This window comes from Manduca sexta, chromosome 16 (genome assembly GCF_014839805.1).
Source record: "Manduca sexta isolate Smith_Timp_Sample1 chromosome 16, JHU_Msex_v1.0, whole genome shotgun sequence".
NCBI lineage: Eukaryota > Metazoa > Arthropoda > Insecta > Lepidoptera > Sphingidae > Manduca > Manduca sexta.
Window position 1 is genome coordinate 6,890,222 of NC_051130.1, and position 21,743 is coordinate 6,911,964.

Here is a 21,743-nt window from a genome sequence, read left to right on the forward strand (position 1 = left end):
AATGTTATTCCAAAACAATGAATAATTCACACTTGTCAAAACTTTTTATTTGAACTGCCTAAGTTTATAATCTCGCGGTTGTTTATTACTTTGCCAAGGACATTCTGTTAACGAGGTAGTAAAAGTTTTGTAAACAAGGGATCTATCCGCTTTGTGTACGATCGCCAGTCTTGGTAAGGTAATTTTCAATGTAAAGTGACCTATTTTAATCAATAGTTTATACGTGAACATTTCGTATTATGCAGTTAATTCATGGATTAAAATAAACAGTATAAACATTTCTAATCCTCATGTAGACGGAACAATTACATATTGCTAGCAATAATTGTCATTTAAATATCTGTCAAAAGGTTCAGACGGAGTTCAATAATTGTGTACGATTATTGGCATAATTAATCCGTCTATCCGCCATTTTCAACAAACGAACTGAAACGCTTTTTCTGATCTATCTCAAAAATGGAGCAATCAGACCAAAGTTTTTTGACATGTTTATAAATGAGTTATTTTGATTGGATCATTCTCGAAATCGAATTGAAAATTGAGATTAGGGTTGTTTATTGAAAACGACTGTAAATAAGGCTTTAAGCAGAGATTATCACAATCACTGTTGTTTCTTGAATCATATAATGCAAGGAAGTGATTGGCTATAACAGATACCACTGATTAATTGATAATTGGTGATTGTCTTCAGTGCGGGTAACGTTTTGTGTGGGAATATGCTAAAACAATTACCCGGGTGCCCGGGATTCGACAAAAATAAAACAAAAACTTAGAAACAAATCTGCAACAATGTATTACAGTGATTAGCAAGTAAAACTGGTCTCACGATCTGATAAGGAGACAAAATTATACCTAATTCACTCAATAATATATGCATTCCCATTTAGCTAAAAGATAAATAATACGTCATATAACTTTGATGATATTTCTAGATGATGATGAAACATGTGAAAACCATTTATTGTCCGATGCAATAATTGGCATTTAGGAATATTCTATTCACGTGTGTTGGATACTGCCCAATGTCGATCAGTAACTATTTTAAATAATAATAGAACAAGTGCCAATATTACTATGTTACATTTTATGTTTGCAAAATATCTATTAACCAATCAACAAAAACTATAAAAGAGTATAAAAGGCAGTGGCGAAGCGTCCATACAGCCCGATTCCAACTGGCTTCCATTTTATGTTTTTTTACGTTTAATAATTTCTTATATTTACGCGAATGTTAGACATTAAAATTGAAGTATTTTTCAGAGAACGTCGGGACAAAATTAAAATATAAAAAAACGCGATAAAATCCGAAATATAATTTAATTTTATTAACGTTTGTCTTAATTTTTGTTTTCTGACAAATCGGCCGCAAAATGTTAACTAAAACAATTTTTATTTGCCTCGGATTACTTTTTGAAATATTTCACCCTTCGCCACTGATAAAAAGACAATGTCAATCTTCAAACAAGCCTTGCGTCTTACGAAACAATAACTTAGTAATAAATATTAAATCGTAGCCCATTTGTTTGTAAACGAATCTTAAAATTAAAATACAAAGCGTAATATTGCGAACGAAAACTAAAATTATTATTTTTATTGAATTTACGTTATTTCGATTTATAGCTTATTTTCTTTGTGAAACTAATAAAAGTTTATCATTACGCTGTCCCATAGAATTAATTATCTTAGATCTTCGTAAATTTCAATCATGATGCAAAATTTATTTAAGACAATTAGCAAACTATTCGCAAATAATGGTAAATTTAACTTAAAAATTCGGTTATCTAGGCCATTGTAAAGACTTACCAAATATGTATAAAATAACAAAAAATATTACGATCTATTTGATTCATATATCTTTTTACCGCACGCAAATCCCTTGGATGCTCATGAATCAAGCCTCAATTAGCAACCAACAAACCGAGAAGCCTTGTGTGACGTAGAAATACCCGATGTATTAGCGTTCTCGTTTACAAATCTGGCATCTCTTTGTGGATTGAAATGTTCGTTGAGCCAATTGTTGTCAAATCGCAGGACTCACTTAATCGGACGCCCTCGGGAATGATGCAAAATTTTGGCCTTTGTTTACTATTGGGGGATCTTCCATTACAAAAATATCGCTATTAATTTGACAAAGATTCGGCCGTCACTAACATATTTTAGTTATATATTTACTTTCAGACTCAAATTCAGACTGACTCGCAAAAACAGTCAGTCAGATGTCAGTGTGTCAGTAAGATTTTCAACGCACTAAAAACTTCGGCAAACTTCCTATTCTTAGTGTGTATCTTTCCAAGCAAAGAGAGCATACGTGATTCTTTTTTCAAATTTTAAATTCGAATTCGAATGGCATTTATTGCGGTACTCAAGTAGGATTATAATGTTGATTTGGGGACGCTAATGAATACCTTGTAAATATTACTTAACTTCAGGAGACCTACTTACTCTTACAAACTATACAATAAACTTGTAGGGAAAATATTTAAGTATAAATTCAAACATGCCAAACTTAATTTTGCCTTTTGATCCCTATATACGGTTATTCCACCAACCGCAAATAATAAGTTTGTAATAGTAGCCTTTTTTTGTTAATCAATTACATATTTACAGCTTTATAATTTTTTCCTTTACATGTGCAGTAAGTCATTGCTTCTTGTAAAATTTTATGAATCTATGATTTTGATTCCCTTGTGAACTACCAAAATATGCGACGCAAACGGTGATATCTTTTGATCACATTGACTCATAAGTTTGATTGTTTCACAACTAAAAGAAGTCATAGACCACAGAATTTGAAATTTGAAAAAGGATCTAGACAGACAGACGGACGAATAGACAACTAAGTGATCCTATAAGAGTTCCTTTTGAGGTACAAAACTCTAAAAACAAAAACGTGGCTCCACATAACATAAAACCGACCAAAAACTTCGTCAAATCGTCCCTAATCTATAGAAACATAGAAAAAAGTAGACCAAAACCGTCCCTTACATCAAGACTGATGTAGGCATCCCATAACTCATTTAACAAAGCACTACAGAACGATTGCCCTTTATTTCGCTGGGTACCGCGACTAGACCCGTTTGTTCTATAATGCGCTTATTTCTCTGTCTGTTCCACATTTTTCATTGAGGTATTTTATCTCTGTTTGTTTTAGTGGTGGATTCTAAAAGTGTCGTCATATATGAATGAATATTGTTTGGAATTAGGCTTTGTGTTCAGAATTTATTCGTGTTGAGTTATGAAACAATTATAGCCATAATTTAGGATTATGAGTATGATTGTTTTTCTTTCGTGCAATATTTTACGCACATAATTTATTATACTTTTTTTTTTGGACAATGTAACGTAAATTTAAATGCAGATTATATTTACATGCCTCTATGACAATTTATAAGTATTATGGAACAACTGTTAAAATTAGGAATTGAGGACTTTAAAGATAAAATAAAGATAATATACAAGTACAGAAGAGAAATTAAATTAGACAATCCAAGCATGTATGTATTTAGAACGAAATAAGTAATTAATTAAGCATACTTCAAAGAACAATGTTGGTGAAAAACCTTAATTAGTCCATGCCTAAGTTCCGCATTCAAGTTTGATACGGTACGAGCATAGAACACCATAATCTTAACTTTACACGTAAGATGGCCGCATCTTGTTGATACAGTTCCTGCGTTTAGTTTGAAACAACACCTGCATGACAAGGGTGGGTTTAATATTCCTTTGTTATCGCTAGCAGAGCCGCCTGATAGTCAATATTTTAAACACTTAATAGTTTAGTTTCCGACATAACATATAAAAACAGATATATATTATGATCTACATCTTGTTGATTTTTCGAGAAACAAAACTCATTAAACAGAAATGTGTTGCAACGGCTGTTAGTACACAAGTTTTATACACTCTAAAATTTTAATACACGCATAGCCTAATAAAGAACCTTTTTTTTACTGAGCTTTGTGCGTGTATTAAAATTCCAGAGGTCCATAAATACCCGAACCCTATTTCTTATCTTAAAATTCACGATCCTCTAGCTAAGAGGGTGATCTTGGCCAATAATAGCGATGGTCACTCCCAGCTACTCAATTATCTTCTTCCCAGCTTTCTGCGATAAAATAATGGATTTTTTGGTACACGCCCGCGCGCAGTATCATTTCGTTTCAATTTATAACTGATGCCATACTTTCCTGATATATTTACTAGAGTCAGCCAATGAATGATTGAGACATGATATTAAGTAATATCCCTCACCTATACACAAGTCTAGGTATTAATATCTTGTTTTAGTATTGTTACTAAAATATCATAAACGTTACTAAGCTTCAAGAAAAAGAATAGAAATTAATTATGATTATGAATTAAAGGAATACGGGATTTGTTAGACAACAAGAAATTGACATATCGATATTTTTGGGAAACTGTGGTACATCACCGACCGACATACTCATTCTTGCTATAGTTAATTAAATATCAACAACATGGCTCTACTGCTATTGATTTCTTATATTTACGTGAATGTTAGACATTGAAATAAAACTAGTTTTAGGATCATATCGCAGTTTTTCATATTTCAATTTCCTCCAACGTTTCGAAGACTTTGCAGCCTTTATGGTGCAAGTTGTTTTAATTTACTGCTATTATTGGTAATTTAATTTAAGACCAATTTATAATTTTTTTACAGAAAATGCCTCACGGCTGTGCTTGGACGGAGTTTGGCACAACTACACCAACTATACAAATTGCACGGAGAGGATCGCAAACGGGTCACCAACAGATGTCGCTAGTCTCATATACTTGGCGGGCTACTCCCTCAGCCTTGCTGTTCTATCGTTAGCTGTCTTCGTATTCTTGTATTTTAAGTGAGTTTTTGATAAATTGATTTAAGGACCCGTCAGTTCAATTCACGCCGCGGTAATTATAATTAAATAAATCAAGAACTTTGTTTACTTCGCGACGTAAACAAGGTCACATTATAGACTTAAATTGGATTAAAATCAAAAATAATTTGGCACTAGTAACTTGGATTGGACGAAACATTTAATATTATGAAAGATGATTCAGCTTAAAATATTACATGTCATTGATATAATAGGCCGTACCTACTTCACCTATGAAACAAATTGGACCCTAGGTTGGCGAACGTAGGATCCAATTTGTTGGGGGGCGCCCCAGGGAATTCAAAAAGTGTTTCTTAAACCACACAAGATTTGCTTCAATTAGGATTTGGTAGTAAGTAATCTAATAACAAGAGATAATTCGCCACTGACGTAATAACACGAAGTACAACTTAATGTTACAAAAAATTATATAAAATTGACATGGCATCGGTGCCTATAATGATTCAGATTTATTACTAAATCCTATAACAAATTTAAGTCAATAAAAATACGTCCTAATTACAGCTTGAGTCAATTATAAATTGTACAATAAAATTTTATTTCTTAAATAATAACATTTATTTCTTAAATAATACTTTCCTCATGCGAAAAAATATCGTCGGCCATATTTCGGTAATAGCCTCCCATATGTAAACAAAGTCACGAAATTATTTCATAAATCTTACGACTCCACTTCCTTTGCCTAAACAACGGTATTTTATAAAAAGACCGGACATTTATGTAAATGGCTATGAATAATTTTCGCATAACATCAAATAGCTGTAAAGTTTTGTTAGGTCCAATGTAAATTAAAATGATAAGGGTTATTTTCCCATTCCTCTTAGGTCAGCGGGCCCGAATTTAATGAAAAGTGATATAGATGTCCCTTCGTGTAACCTGAATATGTAATAATTGTTTTACAAATTCAAAATGTATACTCTTTTCTAACTTTAAGAAAACAAACGAGTCATTGAGTCAATTATTAATCTAACTCGTGGAAGGCGAATACCGTCCATAAACAAGAACAATACCAGGAACGAGTGCGTTTTTTTAAGCCTGACCATGTTCTTTTGAATTTAAATTTCGAATATAAGTTGGTTTGAAGATTGTTCGAAGGAATTCGTTTCAAAACAGACCTGACATCTGTACACGGACAGCCTGAATACAACATAAATATAAAATAGTTTTCAATATTTATAACATTTACTTTTAAAAGAGGGTGACATATTAGCGTGCCACATACAAATAAACTCTCAAAGGTAACTATTTACTGAGAATATCTAACGAGGTGTGGCGTAAGATTATCCGCGTGTTATTCGCCTACTCCTGTCAGTTAAGTTTACTTAGAAATGTTGTTGTATTCTGAACCATGTAAAATTAAGGACAAAAAATACAACGAGCACAGTTCGGGTCTCTACTATGGCAATAGCCAGACTGGCGTAGAACATTGTTTAGTTGTTACATTCTTTGTATTTGAGGACTTTTCGGGAAAATGCAGAGTCATCCGACTACATGCACTTCTTTTTACTCACGAACATTTAGTTCTTTTAGTATTATGACCAATTTCTACCTAGTGTTCCTTTGTATACATATTCTCTGACGGCCAAATCCTAAATCATTCATGAATGTGAATTAACTATGTAACCCATCTGATTTATGCCTATCCTTACAGAAGAAAATCACATCTTCATAAAAATAACACTACAATAAGCAACTCGAACCGTACATATAAAAAAAATCGAACAGAATAAATATAAATAAAAAGTAATTTTAACATCACACTTTCAATCAGAAATCAACTCACGCAAACGCCATATTCTTACTAAACTATAAAAATATTCAAAAACCAGAAAAGTAAAATTGTGATTTTGGTGAAAATTTTGGTTATTCGTGTATGATATTTGGTACAGTGTTAGCAGAGATAAAGAGGAGTATGCAGTTTCATTTGTAAACGCAATCCAAAATTATTACCCATTATAGCTTGATCAATGATCATACACTCCGCCACACAATCATAATTAGCAGAATATTTATCCTAGTTCTATCAAATGTATTTAATATTGAATCACATGTGCAAATTTCACGCATCGCGCGCAGAGGGCAATGTCACGAACACTTATGTTTTCATTATAAATTATTTGCGTGGGCAGGTACGTAATTATCTTGTTTTATATCGTTTGCCGGCGGTGTCATGTAGATGATGGATGCGGCAAGGTTTCACTGAACCGCGCCACATCAAACCGCTTAATTTTGCCGCTACTATTTCCGCCATTTTGAATGACGCTACAAAATGGCAATAAATATTTTATGTCATAACTGCGGGTGTGGGTGGCATCGCAATGTCATAAATAACAGCTGTTTGGAGAATAATTTCAGCTTGATATTTCAACGAGATAACTTTACTGCTTCATTTGTAGACCAAGACACGCTAATTATGTAACGACTAATCATTTCTTTAATTCACAGTGGGAGATATTTTATTATTATCTGTAATATAGTTATTGACGTCGTTTATAAGAACCGCTCTTAACTAAGAAAAAGTTGAATATCTTGACGCAATTAGTACAAACGCATAATATTCATAAATATATTAAACAACGCGAAAACTCCGAATAAAATTCACCCCATAAATAAACCTGAGAATAAATTGTGAATACATTCCGTGCCATTCCAATTCTAATATCCAACCAACCGAGCGTGTACCTTATTGTCATCAAATAAAACAATAAGACATCCATTTTCTTTTTAAGTCTAATTATGCTTGTAAGATCATTAAATTGTTAAATAAATGTAGAAGTATGTTAAATCTAGAAATTCATATAATCTCAGCACTCTGGAACGAGTCGTGTTCTACAAGCTCTAAGACAAGATTTATGTCGGGTTTCTTTGTCCGAAGTCATAAAACCGACTCTTGTTTCAGACCGCTACTATTTAAAGAAAAGGCTTATTTCTATTTAAGATGGTTAAGAACCAAGATGTCTTTTGGTGTATTTTTGTGGGCCACACTGGTCTCTTTTAATTGACGTACGTTATACCCTTACTAAATAACTAGATAAAGATTTAAAAAAAAAGTTATTGCGATAAAATATTGAATTTAAAATATTTTACACCGATAACAGAAGTAATATGATCGGATAGATATTCATATTGTTTTAAAAATTTCCCTGCACCTAAAACCATGAGGAAGGAAACCTAAAACAACATTCGGATAGAAATACGATCATATTGTTTTCAAAATTTCCCTGCACCTAAAACCATAAGGAAATAAACAAATCTAAAACAGCATTCGTTAAAATTACTATAGCGCTGAAAATATTAGCCAAAGAGAATTTAATACCTACCATTACGCAGCGTTAAGCCTCCCGTCTGCAATGCAACACGGTTTGTACTCTTTGTAGTCCACAAGATAAACCCTGTCCATTACCGGGGCCGCATAAAGGCGCTTGTAGTCGAATGAGCGCATTATTTTAACGACATCATTTTGTAAACGCGGGCTAGCTGGAGAACTAGTAATTATTGAATGAATAACAACTGCCCTATTAGTATAATAGCTAACGAACAGAGAATGTAGTTTTATTCTATTTAGTTTTATAGCGACTGTATTTTGAAAATGGAACACTATTTATATATTTCAGTTTAATAGTGATTGTATTTTAAATATGGAACAAAATTCTGAATTTAGAGCTAATCTCTGGTACTGCTGCTCTGTTTTTAAAAAGTAGTTTATTTATTAATAAAATGCTTTAATGTTTTTATCTCTTTTGGCTATAAACTACTCTTTATTCATTGGCCGGGCTCATACATGGGTGAAGACTCCAGTGAATCTAATTTAAAACATAATTTTAGTAATCCATTTTCTGTAGACAAAACTGCACAAAATATGCCTGTACTAACTTGCCAAATCAGATAATTTCATGTCAGAACATTTAAAAGTTTGGAAAACTAACCAGCCGAAGTCGCAGATATAATCAAAAGAAAGGCAAAATTAGATTCTTTCCAGACTATCGTCTCTAGATATCCTAGAACTCAAACCGATGGTTGGAAGGCAAATTGTCTTAAACGACATTGTTTGCGACACTAAGTTTTATACACATTTAAAATCAGCACTTTATTATTGTTTTTGTTTAACCTAGTTAAAAAAATATATAAAATATGTCGCTTAAGTAAATTAGACTTTCAGCCTTTGATAAGATACTACAAATTGCATGGATTTTCATCAAACTCGTTCATACCACTAACAGCTATTCCCCTTCAATGGCAATTGACAATAGACAAATTCCATAAACGTTTTATAACAATGGAGATCGAGTGCCTCGCTCTTATTGAGGTTTTTTTTTTTTTATTTCATCATCTTGATGAAAGAAAAACGGATTTTGTTTACATTAAATCTTTTTATAAATTGCGGTATCGCATTGTTACTTCTGGAGAATTGTTCAAAAGTTTTTAATTGAATATTATTTTAACTTAAACGCAAAATCATCTTTATTTATTCTAGAGAAATTTACTGCATATTACGTATTCATTTTTATGATAAAAATATAACAGTTTTTTATAGTTTTATTTAATATACATACTAATTTGTTGCTCATAGGATATATTTTATATCCGCCTGGAAGCCGACCACCGTGCACAATGTGTTAAAACCCGCCATAGTAGCCCACGTACGTGTGTCACATTCCAGAACCAGCATGTATATATCCGGTTCCAATAGACCGGCATTACTGTGTCGACAGCCGAGGGGAAATCGCTTCTCGTCATTATCGTTAGTCTTATGCAGCAAAACATTAACTAAAATTAATGAGATGACTTAATTTCAAAGCCTTGGAGGCACAACGGAACAAAAGTTATTTGTTAAACGTCAAACAACACACATAGGCATTCTCTAGCATTGTACACAAGTTCTTCTTTGTGTCAATGAGTGCTAAATATTGCTAATTTGCTACACTCACGACCTTCCAAAACATTGTAGTAGTCAGAAAATTCAAAAATATATAAACAAAGCAGTTCTAATACAAATATTTTTAGCTAAACATTTTTTTCTACAGACGTGGTAAAGTGACCTCAGTACACCTGATGGTAAATGAAGTCCACTAAAAAATCGTGGCGGCTTTTAACACCTTGTGTACGGTGGTCGCTACCCGGACGGATATAAAATATATCCTACCACCAGCAAGTAACTTGTCTGTATAACATCGCATTAGTATTTTAACTGTTATGTAACTGTATTGTTTGTTATAATAAGTATATGTATAAACTAGCTGACCCGACGGACGTTGTCTCGTCTTAACCATGAATTTGCAGCGCGCATTCTGTCAATCGCTAACAGTTATTTCAAACAATTGACAGTTATATAAAATTAATATTTTCGTGAAGTTTTCTTAAATATTCTAATTCGCCACGCAATTTCTTTTATTTTTTTCTTTCATAAGAACCTTCTCCTGACAATAACAAACACAAAACGTGATGGCGTGACCAAAGGAAATAGGAATTAATTTTTATATATATAGATAATAAAAAAATGTTTAAGATATATATTTACACAGTGACGTTGTTGTGACTGGTAAAAAATATGACACTGACAACAAAATATAATGCGCATATAAACAAACCGCCACAAAGAACCCGCTATGAATGTTAAATCATGAAGTGAGACTTCAAAGACATGTGCTCTACATATTTTTTGCGGTCCTTGCAATTTGTCAAGAAAATATTTACACAGTATTTCACATTCAACGCACAGTAATGTTTATACAAACCTATATGAACATCAAAGGTATATTTATTTTAATGTTCAAACAAGTTAATCACTTCATGGCTCTTCACTGTCAATTTCACAAAACATAGTCTATTGGAGTTTAAATGTATTAAAGTGGAATTTTGTTTTTCATTTAATGGATCGATGAGTTTCTGAGGCGATTTAGACTTTAAGTTTTAGCTACTTAAACGAATTTATGTGGACCAATCTATTCTCAAACTTGATCCAGTTTCTAGAATAATATTATTAAAACAATATCGTCCTAAGGATAACTTACATTTGTATTATTATAATTTTGAAGTATTTTCAAAAACATTTTAATTACATTATTAGTTATATTTGAAATTATTTTTTTATTAAATGCTGAATAATACCACAAATTAGTATTTATACATTTTTTGAGTGTGTACTCAGAACAACAAAAATAGACACTTAATTTGCTTGATGGTATGGTTCAAAGTCTGATATTTATATTCTGTCCTTTTTATATCTATGTGTTGTTATAGTAATATTAATCGAAGTTTGTTTGTTTCAGGGATCTGCGATGTTTACGAAACACAATTCATACTAATTTAATGTCTACATACATATTATCAGCTTGTAGTTGGATTTTAAATTTAGTTTTACAAGTAAGTATAATATATATATATATATATATATATATATATATATATATATATATATATATATATATATATATATATATATATATATATATATATATATATATATTGTTTAAGTAACAGTCAATGAAATATCGTCGAAAATAGTTTCCATTTCATAGTGTTCCATTTTTATAAATAAACTAGCTTTTGCTCGCGGCTCCGCCCGCGTTATAAAGTTTTTCAGGCTAAAGTTTTCCGTTATAAAAATAGTAGTTTCCCGGGAGCCTATGTTCTTCCCAGGGTCTCAAACTGTCTCCATACCAAATTTCATCTTAATACGTTAGGTAGTTTTTGAGTTTAACACGTTAAGGCAGACAGATGCAGCGGGGGACTTTTGTTATATTATTTAGAACTTTTTAAGTGAAACAATCCCGTCATACATCATTGTTGCATAACTTTAACCGTTTACGCAGCGCAGGCAACGGAAGCTCTCAAAACTCATAATTTTCCCCGTTTTTGCAACATGTTTCATTACTGCTCCGCTCCTATTGGTTATAGCATGATGATATATAGCCTATAGCACTCCAGGAACAAAGGGCTATCCAACGCAAAAAGATTTTTTCAGTTCAAACCGGTAGTTCCTGAGATTAGCCATTACTGCTCCGCTCCTATTGGTCATAGCGTGATGATATATAGCTTATAGCGGTCCACAAATAAAGGGCTATCCAACACAAAACGAATTTTTCAGTTGAAACCGGTAGTTCCTGAGATTAGCCATTACTGCTCCGCTCCTATTGGTCATAGCGTGATGATATATAACTTTGAGCACTCCACAAACAAAGGACTATTCAACACAAAAATATTTTTTCAGTTCGAATCGGTAGTTCCTGAGATTAGCCATTACTGCTCCGCTCCTATTGAATATAGCGTGATGATATATAGCCTATAGCTCTCCACGAACAAAGTGCTATCCAACGCAAAAATAATTTTTCAGTTTGGACCGGTAGTTCCTGAGATTAGCCATTACTGCCCCGCTCCTATTGGGTATAGCGTGATGATATATAGCCTATAGCACTCCACGAATAAAGGGCTATCCAACGCAAAAAGAATTTTTCAGTTTGGACCGGTAGTTCCTGAGATTAGCGAGTACTGACCAGCTCATTTTGGGTATAGCGAGATGATATATAGCCTATAGCACTCCACGAACAAAGGGCTATCCAACGCAAAAGAATTTTTCAGTTTGGACCGGTAGTTCCTGAGATTAGCGCGTTCAAACAAACAAACAAACAAACAAACAAACAAACAAACAAACAAACAAACAAACTCTTCAGCTTTATATAATAGTATAGATTACGGCTTGTAAATTACAATAGTCATTAAACGTAACATATTATAAAATTTTGTAATAATTAAACCACTTATTTCTTTATTTTTTACAAAGCAATGCTCGAGTGTTTGCAAATCAAAATATAAAACTTTAAAAAGTCAAAAGGAACTCTACGAACCAGAAATTGGAAAACCACTAGTGCCATAAAATTCTATCGGCGTCCATTCAATTTCATCTGTAGACAGATTCGAATAATCTCGCGTTTAAAGCTCTCAGACACTCTCAAACTGTTATCGGTGATGCGCTAGTTAATTCTATGATACAAGGCTTGAAACGAGAAACCTTATAACTAGAGAAAAAAAAACAAAAGTAATTACGTAAACAAGAACAAAACTACAAAAAAAATTATTAATGTTTAAATTAGAATAATTAATTAGTATTTGAGCAATTTAAAAAATTTCAGTTATCGGTTTCTGGGTGTAAGTGCGTACTTATACTGCGCCATGTTTGTTTTTGTTTTCATGTTATTGTAATCTGTGAAAACTGTTGTGGATCATATCTAATTTAATTGTTTTTAATCTATATGTGTCATGTTTTTTTCCGTAGTTTTCTAAATAAAATAAAATATCTGTATGGCTGAGAGCCTTTGCCTTTTCCGTAAGGAATAAACCAAACCAAAAAAAATTTTTCGTTCAACTAATCGGTTCGTGTATAACGACTGGCATTTTTTAAGATAAGCCAGATATCCGACAGTTGACTACAATAATAATAATCTGTTTTTGACCATGGCCATTATTACAATTCAAGTTTGATGAGGTTGTGTCTCGGTTCCTTTTTGCTAACAACTACGACTTTTTTTTATTCATTAAAACCAAAAAAATATTTACACGTGTTTCAGAATCTGATATTCTTAGAAATATCTTTACATTTAAAAGTATTTTAAAAAAATACAATCTTATAACGAATTTTCTTATCTTGGCATGCCATGATTAAATAATTATGTTTTACGATGTTCATGTACTTACAATTATCTGAGCAAACTTTCCCGTGAGCCTAATATAATGAATATTTTAATGTGCAAATAAAGCCAGAGTTCATTACAAAAAAGTGTCCCGTGGCCATTTTTATTTCATAATGTTTTTAAATATTAAAATTGTTTATCGTTACAATTAAACGTGTTTAATATAGTTATAAAAACTATAAAAAAAAAAACACTTCTTAATAAAATAAATAATCCAATAACCACGACACACCAAAGAATAATCGAACTTTATATTCGGGTTAATAAGAAATTATTAAAAGACAAGCAATCCTTTCCAATTTGTGTTTTTATAATTACATGAAATATGTTCTAAAGGCGAATGTATTAATATTTTAATTGGATTTAAATTAATTTGGACCACAGAGTAAAAAATTATCGCTGAAGAAATATATTTTTTCTTTTACTACGAGTAGATACCTCCCTCCTTTGGACTCGTTTAAAAATTTAGTTACGTTGCATTAATCAAACTTATTAATGCAGGAAAGGCTATCATATCTAAGCGACAAATATACCGAAAATGAGTTATATTAGTAAATATTTTTTTCTTCGTCGTTTGATCAAGATTTTAAAGTCTAAGATAGTTTTAATGTTATGTTTCATTAGACTATATTCTGATAAAGTAAATAGGTTAATTATTATGGATTTTGTTATTAAAATAAAAACTTTAAATCGTTCTACTCAAAAGTTTATTTATTGTCGCTTAGATATTTAATACAAACATTATCTAATACAAACAAGAAACAGTAAATATAGAATAAACGTAATGCGAAGTTTAGCAAACATAAACAATCATTTACTGTCACTAAAATACTCAATTAGTAAACAGTTACATCTATGGTATTTCTATCAATGAAGATATGTAATGAGATAAATTTAAATACAAACATCGATCCATTCAAAATACATCGCAACTGAATAATATAATATTATATTCTTAGATTAAGTAAGTTTAACAGTATATTATGTATAGAAAAATATATCTTACGCTATATAAAATACGAAATACTTTTAAATACAGACTTTCCCCAAAATTTAATTTGAAATCTCTTCAGAAACATTAATGGCAACAAAATAATTGTATTTGTTGGTTATTACAGCTGTCTCGTCACTTAATGACTATTATACAACGTGTCCCAAAATTCAACGATAAGCGGGCAGTAGGGGGTACGCTTGCTTATAACAAATAGGGGAAAAATATATAAATCTAATTTTTTGTGATATTACAGAGACTACAAAAAAAAAATATTTTTTTTTTAAATTTACATTTGTTAACGTAATTTTAACTACCACAACTACAATTTTCCAAATATTTATGTTTTTATTTTTGTATTCGCAACCCAAGTAGCACTGCTATCCATAATACCCATTGAAATTACCAAAATACCTGTAGTTTTTACACAAAAATCAATCAAAATTATTTTTTTCTCAATTTTTCTTAAAGTTTTTTACTTTCAGTCCACTTTCACTCAAGATGGTGTAAAAAAAAGTATGGACACTACTATGGCAAGTTTTTTTAAAAATTGGCGCAACTGATAGGGATTCCAAAATGGTATAGTACACTAGGAAAAGTAACTACAAAAAAAAAATATGTACTATATCTAAACAAGAACCAAATTGCATAAATACTTGTTGATACAACATCACTTTTATTACGCGCCCATAATAGGTTTTTTGTTGCAAATTCTTGGAATTGGAATAGGACATGAGGTAGCCAATAAAACAGATAGTGATAGACGTATTTTATACGTTCGATGGAAACAGATAGATGGTATTTTGTTGTTGAAAAATGTTGAATGAAACAAAACAAATGGTACAAAAATAATTTCACATTTATTTCCATAATTGTTTGCAATATGAATATTACAATAAATGTTCAAATTGTTTGTCGCCGGCATTAATACAGGCACGACATCGCCTTAAAAAAGATCGTTTTATTCGTCGTCCATATCTTCTACCATTTAAATGATCCGCAGCCTGAGCGATTTTTTGGCGAAGCTCATCCAACGTTGCTATGGATTTTGAATAGATCCTATCTTTAAGACAACCCCAGTAGAAGAAGTCTACGGGGTTTAAATCGGGTGAACGAGGTGGCCATAAGATAGGACCAAGCCGTCCGATCCAACGCTCTGGATACTCTTGGTTTAAGTATTCCCGCACAGGACGGGCATAGTGAGCTGGGCAACCATCATTTTGAAACCACATGTTTTGTAAATCACTTATGGGTGCGTCCTCTAATAATTCTGGCAAGTCGTTTTGTAAAAAGTTCAAATAACTATTGCCATCTAAGTTTCCTTGTAACTCAAAGGGCCCAATCACTTTTCCATTCAATATGCCCGTCCATAGGTTAACCTTGAATTGATATTGAGATTTATCTTGTCTCATTAGGTGCGGATTTTCATTGCTCCAGCTATGTAGGTTGTGAATATTTAAATAACCATCTTTCTTGCAAGTTGTTTCATCCGACCATAGAATTTTGTCTAAGAATTGGGGAATTTCCCTGTGCTTTTGTAGCATTACGCGACAAAATGCGACCCGTAGTGGATAATCCCGCGGCAATAATGTCTGCACACGCCTGTAGTGATATGGGTGAAGTCTGTGTCGTTGGAGAATTCGATGTGCAGAACTTTTTGGGATTCCTGTAGCTGCTTCAATAGTACGTACCGAGGTAGTTGAATCATTTTCTATTTCATTAAGAACTACTTCATCGCCTGCCGATCTAGGTCTTCCAGCGTTTCTCCTATCAGATGGTAAACGACCCTCCGAAAACGCTTGATGCACATTAATAAATACTCGATAATCCGGGTACCTTCCAACATTTGGGTACCTTTCTCGATACAATCTGCTAGCAGCGTTAGCATTACATCGGCATTCTCCATAAATGAGGTGCATATTAGCGTATTCCAACGGTGTGTATGGTAGCGGCATGATAAACGCTAAACCTTTAGAAATACGCAAATAATTCAGTTCACAAAATACACAAACACAGTCCAAAATATTGCCAGGTCAGTTCAATTCGCACATCATTTAATCCAGTCCAAAAAGCAAGCCAAAGGTCGTTAATACGAGAGCCACGTCAATTGAATACAGAACGGTACACAGTAATCAAAGGAGCAGAGCGTACTGACTACCCTTTTGTTATACTACAACGAATATAAAAGAGAGATAGAAAGAGTATTTTATGTAGTCTATCTTTCTCTCTCTAACTTCTAAATTTTATCGACTACCTCATGTCCTATTCCAATTCCAAGAATTTGCAACAAAAAACCTATTATGGGCGCTTAATAAAAGTGGTGTTGTATCAACAAGTATTTATGAAATTTGGTTCTTGTTTAGATATAGTACGCATATTTTTTTTTTGTAGTTACTTTTCCTAGTGTACTATACCATTTTGGAATCCCGATCAGTTGCGCCAATTTTTAAAAAACTTGCGATAGTAGTTTCCATACTTTTTTTTTTACACCACCTTGAGTGAAAGTGGACTGAAAGTAAAAACTTTAAGAAAAATTGAGAAAAAATAATTTTGATTGATTTTTGTGTAAAAACTACAGGTATTTTGGTAATTTCAATGGGTATTATGGATAGCAGTGCTACTTGGGTTGCGAATACAAAAATAAAAACATAAATATTTGGAAAATTGTAGTTGTGGTAGTTAAAATTACGTTAACAAATGTAAATTTTAAAAAAAAATATTTTTTTTTTGTAGTCTCTGTAATATCACAAAAAATTAGATTTATATATTTTTCCCCTATTTGTTATAAGCAAGCGTACCCCCTACTGCCCGCTTATCGTTGAATTTTGGGACACGTTGTATATAATTGAATGAACTGTGAGTGCATCTTATTTTCATGAATAAAGATGCCATTATAAAACGGTATCAAAATTCAAATATCTAGACTTAAATTCCATTAAGTTGTATGCTAGCTTGAACATTTACCTTATAAATCATATTTAAGGACATTTCTACGATGAAATGTCGCTTGGCATACCTAAGCGTTACAGAGAGACATTTTAAGACGGGAATATGAATATTTCTGAGAACGTCTAGAATATAACACCATATATATTTTATAATAAAACAATGCAATAACAACTTGTAATATAACTATATCTGCACTTGTTAAATAAAAAACCCTCAAAATGAAAATATAGTAAGGTGTTCCTCCTCTTTCTCCTCCTCTTTTACATTTAATGTTAAACGGATTTTCCATTACGTAGTTGCACATTTTGACACTTATAATAGTGCCCAAAAATAACAATATCGTTTAACTTTTATTTCTTAGAATTTAAATAATATTTAAAAACAAATTGTAGAACACTTAAGAAATTGTAATCCTCGTGTATCTACTCAAAATTCTGTTAAATGCATTTTTTTTTGTTTACCCCGTTACAAAAACGAATCACATTTAATTTTTAAAGGAATGCCGACTCTATAAGGTATAATTTATTTTTTTATTTCTTTCCAGAACTGGTCGGACGAATCTCAGCAAGACCAGACGTCGTGTATGATACTCGTCATTTGTATGAACTATTTCTATTTAACTAATTTCTTCTGGATGTTGGTGGAAGGTAAGCAATGTTTTTTTTTATATTTTAATTGAAATAAAAACTTAATGGACGTACAATATTTGCTAGTAGCACCCGAACTAAGCTGCGCTGCGCTTGGGCTGCTATGTTCTATGTTGGGGGCTCCTTTTTCCGCATTGCGTTATGCGTTAATTTTAGTGACGGTTAGTGGTAAATATAACTTACAACATAAGAGATGAACAGAAAGCGAGCAGGAATCAATGCAATTTATAATGCTTAAGAGAGCTATAATTTAAAAATAAAAGTCAAATGATAGAGTTAGATAAACAAACAAATTAATAAAAAAATATAATGGAACGTTTAAAAATGACGTGATCAATAGTGAGTTTCAATCAATAGTGACAACAGGTAGTATGTAGAAGCTACTTGTTTGGCAAGATGTGGTGGTGGTGGTGTTTGTGGAGCGGAGTGTGGTGAATGTCAGATGATGTGTTGAGTTAACTAGTGAACGTTGATAACATTAAACTATAATATAATATAATAAGTGAGGGAATTCTGTTACGTCTACGGGGGCAAATCCGCCTTTTTGAAATAACAATTAATGATGTTCAAATTAATATTTCAAATCATAAATAAATAATACTCAAACGATTAAAAAGCTTTAGTTATGTAGCGAAGTTGTTCCATCTACCTTTCAAATATATTTTTTTGTGTATATACTTACATATATTTGAACATCAATATAATACCTATGCATAGTTAAATACCTATTCCAATCAAATAACGCATAAAAATGGCCGAGTTCCGAGGTAACAAACATAAAAAATACACGTCGAATTGAGAACCTCCCTCTTTTTTTTAAGTCGGTTAAAATGATATAGCGAAGTAGCGAAACAGATAATATGAGGCCATAAAGTTACAAATAAAATAGAACAGATAAGAATATAAACATTATTTATACCATTTTAATTCAAGCATTCATTTGTAACCTCTTAATAAATTCTAAATAATAATAGAAATTTTACTCCAAGTGAGCTTTTCAGAATCTTTTATTCAAATATTAACATTAGTGTAATTGTATTGTGGCTATTTGCAATTGCATGTTTGCTTTGCATGCAATTATTTAACCATTCCAGCTGTGTCCGACCTAAGGTAAATTTACTTTTGCGATGGTATTTGCTAATGCATGATTACGTTTGTCAAGGGTTTACACAATCGAGATCTTTCGTGAATTTAAGGTGGTAGCTCAAGGTCCATTTTCATACATTTTGTTTCGGCTTTAATCTGGGTAACTAAACAAGTATTGGCAAGTAAAGAATTTAAATTCACGTCTAGTTAGTGATTAGTTTTTCTGCCTTTAAAATTTCGTCATATTAAATTTTAAAGGCCGAAATATCCATGATTATTAATTATTTTTACGTTTTTCTTTCAACTGCGAGAACTAATCACTAACTAGACGTGAATTTAAATTCTTTACTTGCCAATACTTGTTTAGTTACCCAGATTAAAGCCGAAACAAAATGTATGAAAATGGACCTTGAGCTACCACCTTAAGTCAATTAGCCTTTCAACCGTCTATATTATCGTCATCATTATCTTCAAATTCTTTCGAGATATAAATAGGTTATCGAATGTCACAAAAATCACGCCATTGTCCTCGAAAGGGTAGGTATAGGTTCACCAGAGAAACCACTTTTTGCCATGTGTATTTCGTCCCATGATGTGATAGGAAGCGGGCCTATCGTTACATCAAAAATTACAAACTCAGCAAAATTACACACAAATATGTTAAAAATATCGTAACATTATTCCTACACTATTTTAAAAAGGATAGTCGAAATATAAAAACAACTAGGTCAAGTAGTGTCTATAGTACAGGTACTATACGTAGGAAAAATATTTATTTTTTCATTCAATTATTCAAGTGCCAAGCCGGCCAGCAATAGACGCCACGAATCCGAACACAGATTAGAAATGCGTAGGTACTTTAAATACTTTTTTAGTTTACTGGGTTAGGTCTTTCATATGTGAGAGTCCACCTGGGTAGGTACCACTGCAATGTCTATTTCGGCCGCCCAGCATCAATGTGTAGTCACTGTTGTGTTCCGGTTTGAAGGACATTGTAGCCAGAGTAACACATAATGAGACTTAACATTTCATGTCTCAGGATGGCGAGCGCAGTAGAATACCAAACAACACTTTGTAATTCAAGGTGTTAGGTAGTGTTTTTACTGTTTATAGGTGTTCCTATCGCTTACCATCAGGCGAACGGCGAGCTCGTCTCGTCATTCAAAGAGCCAAAAAATTGCCTAAAATACGTAATGCGAATTTTAAAATGGAATTCGAAAAAAATTATCGAAACTAAATAGAAATCAAATATCCTACAAAAATACCTAGTCGCCATTTTGTTTATGAAATATAAGAACCAGTTAACTGTGAAATGATATTTAAACAAGTAGATATGAACGTAAACACACGATAGCAAAACTTTGTTTGGATTAATTTTGTAAATTAACAGAATTAATACGAAATGTTATGGTGCGGGGTTATTGTTTTGTTGTATTTGTTTTGCAAACATAACATAGACGATATTATGTCAAACTAACAATAGTTAATTAAGAATAGAAAATCAATTAAGGCTGTCACCAAGCAAACGGCCTTGAGCACTCGTTTCATACATTTACGAGACACGAGCTACGCATATGCAAAGATTTTGGAATAATTTCTCTAAAAAATCAATTTTAGGTCTTTGTAAACATTTTAACCCACCAAAATATTCCTTATTAAATTGTCTAATAGTATTGGTGGCAAATTAAAATTATGTGTATCTAAAGAGATACACGCAATCAACAATTGAAGTGGCATTTTCATTTTAAAGTTAATGAAACAATGTCAAGATATCATATTATAGAAATATGATTTTCATTATATTTCCTGTGTATCTTATACATCACTACATAGTATAAATTTATTATAAATAAAAATCGTGAAATTAAAACGTAGATAGCATCTATTGATGACACATTTCCTTTTACTTAACGACGCTAAACACAAAAAGGCCAAATAAAGCCGACAAATAAATTTTCATTTTATTTATCTATAAGATAGTACGAATATTTCAACTAATTTTCAAAATCAACGCGCTTGTAAACATAATTTAGGTCTTCGCAATGAGATAGCTGTTGACAAACAATTAAATTGTGACAGTCCATTAATTTCAATGTAGATCACTCAAGCTTTTCTTCCTGCTACATTTAATTTACTACAGCGAACTTCTAAACTCGGTGTATCAGTGTGATAATTAATAAACTTTAACTTCGTTATTACATTTAGTTGAATGAATCTGTTCCTAGCCGAATTTCGGTCGTGGCGGCCGATCTCAACGGATGTCGTGCCGGCACGCAGGAGATATTACACTTAGTGCGCAAGTCTGTGGCCAACTTCCTGCCTTCGAGCTGGGAATGAATAATTTTTGAGATTAAAAAACCCAATCACAATTATTTTTGACCCGATCCGAGATTCGAATTCAAAACCTCAAAGCGGTAGTCGTAGTCGTATCGTGTATGCATTATAACTACACCACCCAAAATGCATGGACTGCTTTCGAGGCAGT

The 21,743-nt window shown here is 32.2% G+C and overlaps 1 protein-coding gene across 4 annotated transcripts in view; it reads left to right on the forward strand.

Annotated features, from left to right (window-relative positions):
* The window catches only part of LOC115452421 (diuretic hormone receptor-like), a 179,098-nt gene that overhangs the window by 144,681 nt on the left and 12,674 nt on the right, over nucleotides 1-21,743 (forward strand). For all 4 annotated transcript variants that reach the window (XM_037439457.1, XM_037439458.1, XM_037439459.1 and 1 more), the window contains exons 5-7: nucleotides 4,682-4,859; nucleotides 11,168-11,261; nucleotides 18,070-18,172. In XM_037439457.1, coding sequence (XP_037295354.1) covers nucleotides 4,682-4,859; nucleotides 11,168-11,261; nucleotides 18,070-18,172 — 375 coding nt within the window. The remainder of the gene's footprint in view (nucleotides 1-4,681; nucleotides 4,860-11,167; nucleotides 11,262-18,069; nucleotides 18,173-21,743) is intronic.